Source organism: Diachasma alloeum, unplaced genomic scaffold (assembly GCF_001412515.2).
Source record: "Diachasma alloeum isolate Michigan unplaced genomic scaffold, Dall2.0 Dall_scaffold_00643, whole genome shotgun sequence".
In the NCBI taxonomy this organism is placed as follows: domain Eukaryota; kingdom Metazoa; phylum Arthropoda; class Insecta; order Hymenoptera; family Braconidae; genus Diachasma; species Diachasma alloeum.
The window spans coordinates 59,438-67,055 of NW_021680775.1; the positions used below are offsets into that span (position 1 = coordinate 59,438).

Genomic DNA, 7,618 nt, shown 5'->3' on the forward strand with positions numbered 1-7,618 from the left:
ATTCCGATGAAATTAAAGACATTCTGAATTATTCCCATACATTTAAATAGGAAATTTTAAAAATCCGTGAATAAATTGAATTCCACCTACGGAAATTTCATAAATAAAGAAGAATAATATTCCTCCAGCCGAATTTCCTGCTGTGCAGGATCATTCTTCGTATGTATATAACATAGTGGCAGGGTTGCCAAACACCTCAGTTGTACGGGTCTTCCAGTTTACGCACCTTTCCGATTGGTCGCTGTCCATGACAGTCATCCAATACCGTTGAGCCACCGCCAGAAATTCATAGCACCGCGGAGGCACTGAACCAGTGTGGCACAGTTTGATCACGTAGGCCCACCAAACCGCATGGTGGAACAACCCACACATCTACACATACACTCGAGGGGGTAGAGGAAACAAAATTCAACGCTAAAATGCTCTAACGGTGCATATAAAACGTGCAGTACAGTGTTACACCTAACATTTGTTTACATGAGTGGATCATCGCCGATCATCGTCAACCATCTACGGGTAAATACCACCTCAAACCTAACGTCTAACCCTAATTAATTCACATAATTGACGAATTGATGAACCTCCAAACCCCAACGAGAAACCTTCGAATAATTCGAAAAGTGTTGTGTAGTCGTCAATGGCTGATTCCTCCCGTACCTATTCCATGTTCTCCGAATAGAAAAACCCACAAGAACAAAAGAGAAAAAATTGTCACCAACCCAACATATCTTCCGAAGGACCACCAATTCATTGACATTTCAACAATTGAAAAATTCAATGTAAGAAAAAACGTTGAAATTTTCCCAAGAATTTCACGTAGCATATGTCGTGGTGGTAATACTTGACGCCTCCTTCCCCTTCCATCCCCTCTGTGCCCCGTAAAAACCTGTGAGTGGGATAGGAGCGACGCTCACACGGGAAACGGCGCCGCTCAGTGTATCCAATTCTCTCTCAATTTCTCTCCCCCGAAAAAAATATCACCAAAATTCATCCCATTCCAGAATAAGATCCTTCACCTAAACGCAAAAATTAACGACAATTCTCTCAACGAAAATAAAAATATTCAGCGAATGAAATTCGTGTATTTTTTCAACTGTCGTCACTGCATCGCCGGAATGGATTATGGCAGGCGGCTTGTACTATAAATACACCCATCGTGCGGGGTAAACAAACTTGACCTCATCGGAATTCTTATCTCTTGGATCAGGGCATCTCCTTGCGTGTGAGTTTTTGTTTAAAAAAAAAGGGTTTTAGAGGTTATGTGGAGTTTAATAAATTATTTTAGGTAGATAATGGGCCGGAGAGGGAGGGGGGGAGGGGGTAACAGAGTCAACCACCAATGGCGATTGAACGGAAAACACACGCAGACGGGAATAGTGTGAGTGTTGAGAAAGGTTCGAGCTGCGAGAAACAGACGGGGCGAATGACCTGTCGTGCGTTGGGTGGTGCTCCGTTTTCGCTTGGCGGCGTCTTGTTTTATTTTTCAGTCTCTGTTTTTCCACATTTTGTGAGGTGAACTCATCAGTTGTAATTGTTTAATTATCGTGTTTGTGATGTTATGAGAGTTAGTTGGTTTGCTCAATGTGTGGTGAATTGATGGTGGGGCTGTTTGATAATTTAGTCTGGTTTGTTTATATTCAGGAGACAACGCTGATCGATTTCAACGGTCATTTTTGAATAAGGCTGAGCTGAAGGATAAACGAGAGACATTGATAACACAGGAAGAGGCGGATTCAAGGATGAAGTGGGCACCAGGTCCGCTGTTCAGTGAACAAGTCACTGAATTGACACGGGTGTTTTCACAGTGGAATGAGTGCGAACAGACTGTTGTGCTTTATGCATTGCTGAGAGAGATACCTGCGGTACAGGCGAGATTCTTGGCGCAGGCTGTACAGCATTCGCTGCTGTCTGTGTCGGATCTTGATACGCAAGAACTCAATGCTAATAATCCAGGTAAATGATAAAAATAGAAAATTATCAAACTGGCATCTGGTTGAGATTCGAGGGAAGCAGGTATGTGCTCAAGGCGATTAGCATCAGGGCAAAATGTGCACAATTTTTGTATTTCAGCTCGAATTTCAGCAATAAAATGGGTGAAACTAAAAATTCGTGACTTTAATTTCCAGGTAACTTAGGTAGCTAATAGGAATTTAAATTTCTTTGAGACACCTCATGTCATAATTATGGGTGCTCAGGTAGTTGTACAGGATCTCCCTAACAGCTCCTCCCTTCAGAGGGATATATTTTTTAAAAATTGTAAATCACATTCGCGACGTCGACGCAGCTGGTATGTGAACCTCAAAAGGCCAAAATAATAAAATTAATTTGACCAAGTCTTATTCATTTAGTTTCACCATAAAATATTTGCTCAAAAATTGAGTAAAATACTTGGACATATTTTTTCTCGTTGACAAAAAGATAATTTCTCTGGCATTGTGTCCTGACATAATTGATTGACGAAGTATTTTGAACAATAGGAAAATAGAAAATAGACCTATTTCAATAACTATAGATTGGAGTAGACCATGTGAGGAACTTGATGTTTCTATAATCGAAGAAATCAGAACTAAATATGTGGCAGAACATATTTCTCATAAATTTTTAAAATTTTATCGTTAATTCAGTAGTGAGGTCGTAAAACGGTTTAAGTTGACTTATCTCCCAATTGAGTTTTTGAGGATTATTTCCAAATTTGAGGGAGATAATGAAATTTTCGTAATTACATTTGTTGTAGCTCTCAATTGGCTCTACAAAAAAGATCATAACAAAACTTTTGCCATCTCCCTTAGATTCCGCGATATTTATTGAAAAGTGGCCAATAGTCAAAATTGACTTGAACTATTTTACCAGTTTGTTACTGAATTGGATAGTCCATTTCATGAAAATCTCTAAAAGAGTCTCCATTCAATCTTCATTTTTGCCTGATTTCAGCTTTCATAAACTCGTTGCTGTCAGAGCCCACGGATGTTGCAATAAGCCAGCTCTTGACGCATCTGCCACTTCTTCGTCCAGGAAACGTGGAGTGTAAGCGAGTCTACCTGGTAGTGATTCCGGAGCTCCTATCCCACGCACTTCAAACCCCTCTCTACACAGAGCAAACTCAACAGCTCCTCAGTTACACATTGATCCACCCAGCAATAACAAACCAGGAGCGTCGATCCCTTTCACAGCTAATGAAACACCTACAAGAGAGGATCAGCTGTAGTCCGGCTATTCACAGCCTCGACGAGTACACAAACACTCCCATAAGATGGGACCCTGCGTGGCAGAGGTTGTCCAACAAACCTCAACAGAGCAAACAAAACAACTTTGACTGTTTCAGAGGCTCTGGAAATGGATTCAGTCTGCAGTTTCAGCAGCCTGTGGCACGACACAGACGCTCTAACAGTCTCACCCCACCTGTAGCACCTCCACATCACTTAGAAATAGCAGAACGTACAAATAACACGAGTAGTGCAACTAGACACAAGCCAAGAAGCTTCAGCGTCTCTGGGGACAATTCAAGTCTCATTGGCTTGGGTCCACTGAGTCCCCAGAGCTCTTGTACATCTTCTGGCAGTGAGGGACGACTCGATGAAGCCTCGAGTCGAACGTTGTCAAGTGGGATGAGGGATGTACCTGCATGGCTGAAGACACTTCGTCTTCACAAGTACAGTTACCTTTTCGCTACAATGAGTTATGAAGAGATGCTCGAGCTCACCGAGGACCAACTGGCAGAACAGGGGGTTACCAAGGGTGCCAGGCATAAGCTCGCGTTATCGATAGCTAAGCTGCAACAACGCTACAGCACCTTGATTAATTTGGAAAAGGATCTCATTCAACCAGCCAGGGAGAGCAGTCAGCCTGCATCATTCTCACAAGCGCCCGCTCTGTTGGTTTCCACACTCGATGAGTTGAATACCATCTTGGCTACTCCGTTCAAATCCAGTCAAGAGAATGACGTGCAGGACATTCCTGGACAGTTCACTAGGGTTTTGGGAAAATGTAATTTTTTTATTTTGTTCATTGATGTCAGGGATTTTTTTTATTTGATTGAATGTAAATCTTTTTGTATCATTCTTATGAATAGGAATTTTAATTTCGACGTTTCCTAATAAAACAAGGGTATCTCAAAATTCATGATAAGACTAGGATATCTCATAATTCATATGAAAAATCATCTGAAGTCTCACTCGTGTCGTCTCTTGACAGCTCTATAAATGGTATGAATCCATCAAAAAGTACAAGTAATATGAAGTAGTTCATATTGGAAGAGAACTAAAATGATTTGTGAGCTCCATGAGACTTAGAAATGGATGTGAAAAACAAGTTTTCACGTGAGTTTTGAGATACCCTTGTTTTAAAAAGAAAATTGAAATACCCTTGTTTTATTAGATGTCGATTTATAGTTCTTGTATGTCAATGATAATGGGGTTATTAATTCTTCTTTTCCCATTGTTTAAAAATTATAGTGTGCAGCAGATTAGCTCTGGAAAGTGTGGATGACGGTGTATTATGCGCTTGTATTAACATTTTGGAAAAGGTGCTGCAACATGACTGCTTTACTCCAAACCAAAAGGAAAAGGTACAGCAGTGGCGTAGTCGATTGGGCAATCCACGACCAACACCCAAGTAAGTTCATTTAAAATATTTTTTTCACCTTCATTTGTCCATCACTATACAACTAATGGAAAAATCTATTTTTTTCTACATTTCGAAATGCATAATATCCAGAAAATTAATGCATATGATTGTCTTTTTCTATAAATATCTCAAAGAGTGATGATATGTTGAAAGTGGAATTTATCGCGAGATAGATTTGCAACGCTAATACTAATATGAAGCCAATATGAATCCACAATTTTCCCGTTTCATTTTGAACTTTTTTACCACACAAGATTTTTTTACTATAAATGAACTTCTGACAAATTCCATTGACCTCATTCGTTTCTGGGATATTCGCAAAATAGTAAACACACCATCTTTCGTTGACTCATTTCAACAACGTAACCAGTTATCCATGAATTCATTCGCATTGAAAAAAATCAAGTCATTCATTATTTAATTCCCGTACTGAATCAATGGTTTGTCTATTTGAATAGGTGGCAACACATTAATTACGGCTACAACAGCAGAAGATTTGGTAACGCCCAATCGCACAATTCATCGCATAGTAGGAAGCCAAGTCTTAATTTACCACATCTACAAACTAATCATGCTCAGAACACTAGCTTTATGGTTTCTCCGCATAGGAACAGTATTTCTACGCCATATTTACAGAACAATCATAATCAAGGAATGACCCAGGGTAATCTACGAGCTATTCACACTACTGAAAAACGACCCAGTCTGCAAGAGAACAGTCTCGAGGTAAACAATCAATTTGAAGAACTGAGGAATCAATTCTCAAGAATAATTTGAAAATGCAAAAATGCATTGAATTCCGAAATTCAGATGATGGATGAAAGAACTTTCTTGTGTAGACAATCTCCCAAATTCGCTTTAATTGTTCTACAATCACTAACTTCTGTCATAAATCCATGAAAGAAATCAGAGTTGAACTGAATAATTCATATTGATTTCCTAATCGTTAAATGACTTCAGTCATGAGTAAGCCTTGTAGAATTATCGTATGTAATACCACAAGAGCTTCAAAATTATCAGGTATTCCTCGATAAGTTCGTTTGTATGCAGGGAACCTTGAGGGAAATACCCGATTAATTTTAATGCTCGAGTGGTATTCGAAAGAGAATTTGGGCCATCCAAATTTCGACCCAGAAAATTGCACTATGAGATAAAATCCATCTGTCAGTTCCAACGAGGGCCTTACTCAGGAAATGTTTTGTTTTTCATATCTACCAACATGAAAAATTACAAGTGGAATTATAAAAAATTATCAGTTGAATACTGTGTTCACTATATACAATTACAGTCGAATAGTGCAATTCTGTTGGCTGAAATTTGGATGGGAAAAATTCTTGAGATAAATTTTCCGATGCAGCAGCATTTTTTACATGAAAAAAGAATATATATTTGACATATTTTAATTATGAATGTCTGCGGAAAAATTAAAATTCATTTGAAATTCCTGGAGCTGCGATGAAGCTATTATTTTTTTTCTGAACCCCCCAATTTTCCACATAAAAGCATAATCAAGAGGCAAACAGTATGATTTGACATGTCTTATTTTTCTAATTGCTTAATACTCTTTGTAATGAGTGGGTGTGGTAGAAATTATTAAAAGACATTTCCAATTAATGCTTGCTTGAACAACCAAAAAAAAACCATTCGAATGTTCTTACAATTGAATTTTAAATGAATAAAATATATGCAATAACAAAATTTGAACCGTTCAATTCCAAATATTTTCTTGCGTTGATTACACGGTTCGACAAAATTCGGCCGTATTCGACTTCGAAAACCAAACAGACCCCAGCTGATTTTAAATGTCTTTTGGAAAATCTTTCTACCACGTCAAGTTTTGAAGAAATAAAAATGTTAAAGCGGAAAGTGAAGTTCACGGATTTGCCCAGTGGATTTCACTTCATTCCAATTGGTTGGGTCCAAATGAGTTGAAAAAATTTTGAAAAAATCAAAATTTCATGATTTTTTTGGTAAAATTTAATGACTGGAATAGGCTGCACACGCTTTGATGCACGTCGATTTCAAATCTATCTACACACGTGTGTTAACCTCGACTTGACTGAACATAAAGTTTGGAAATGCCTTTTCTGCAAGGTCAATTACTTCTATAAGATGCCACCCTCAATTGTGGAGAAGAGTTGCTGTAATAGAGAGATTTGCGAGGGAATTGGGCCTCAATTGAATCCTCCTATGTGTGGTATTAGTTTTTTCACTAGAACAATGTATAATATTTCAGTCTTCTTCTAGATTTTATCATTATTTATTAAAGAATTAGGTCGTCGAGTCTGCTCCTAATTCAAAATTAACATCTGCCGTTTCGCCGTTCTGCACAGTCTTCAGATTGAATGTGAGAGACAGGGTCAATCATTCAAGCTTTTCTACAAATCATACGGAGACTTGCGGTTTCTTCAAGGTGCATACGAGATGGATGAGTTTTTTTATTCCAACGACGAAACACTGTCTCAAACATCAACGGTTCCTGACAGCTCCAGTGACTTTGAGCAACAGTTATCTCTCGGAATGCCGTGATTTCCTATTCTACTCTTAATTCTATTTTTATTCATAAAATTTATCTTATTATTGCAAATAAATTTATTCCCCGAATAGAATAATCTTTATGTATCCGTTCATTTTTTTAAACTAATTGTTTAAGTAAAATCATATAATCATAACATGTGTGAAGGTTCAATGACCCCCAGACCAAAATAAGAAAATATAGGTCATGAAAAATATCTTATCCATAACATTCTAAAGAATGGAAATTCCTTGCATATTTACTTTTTCTAGAAAAGTTAAGAAGTATGCCAATGATTTTTCGAAGTTTAACTGTACAAAGTTTAATAATAATAAAATCTAGAAGGAGACTGAAATATTATATATTATTCTAGTGAAAAAATTAATACCTGACATGCGAGGATTCAATCGAGCCCTGATTTCCTCCCAAATCTCTCTATTTCCAACTTTCTCTCTCTCTCTCTCTCTCTCTCTCTCTCTC

At 37.9% G+C, this 7,618-nt stretch overlaps 1 protein-coding gene across 5 annotated transcripts in view; it reads left to right on the forward strand.

The window, feature by feature from the left end:
• The first annotated feature begins 338 nt into the window (after nt 1-338).
• LOC107043850 (protein Smaug homolog 2) overlaps nt 339-7,618 on the forward strand; it is a 13,678-nt gene continuing 6,398 nt past the window's right edge. The window contains exons 1-6 of one of the 5 annotated variants that reach the window (XM_015265509.1): nt 339-516; nt 1,130-1,222; nt 1,642-1,953; nt 2,932-3,984; nt 4,452-4,611; nt 5,082-5,349. In XM_015265509.1, coding sequence (XP_015120995.1) covers nt 1,740-1,953; nt 2,932-3,984; nt 4,452-4,611; nt 5,082-5,349 — 1,695 coding nt within the window. In that variant the 5' untranslated portion in view covers nt 339-516; nt 1,130-1,222; nt 1,642-1,739. Of the gene's footprint in view, nt 517-934; nt 1,223-1,396; nt 1,513-1,641; nt 1,954-2,931; nt 3,985-4,451; nt 4,612-5,081; nt 5,350-6,956; nt 7,409-7,618 lie in introns of those variants that run through there. The other 4 variants (XM_015265511.1, XM_015265507.1, XM_015265508.1 and 1 more) reach the window with 4 other exon arrangements.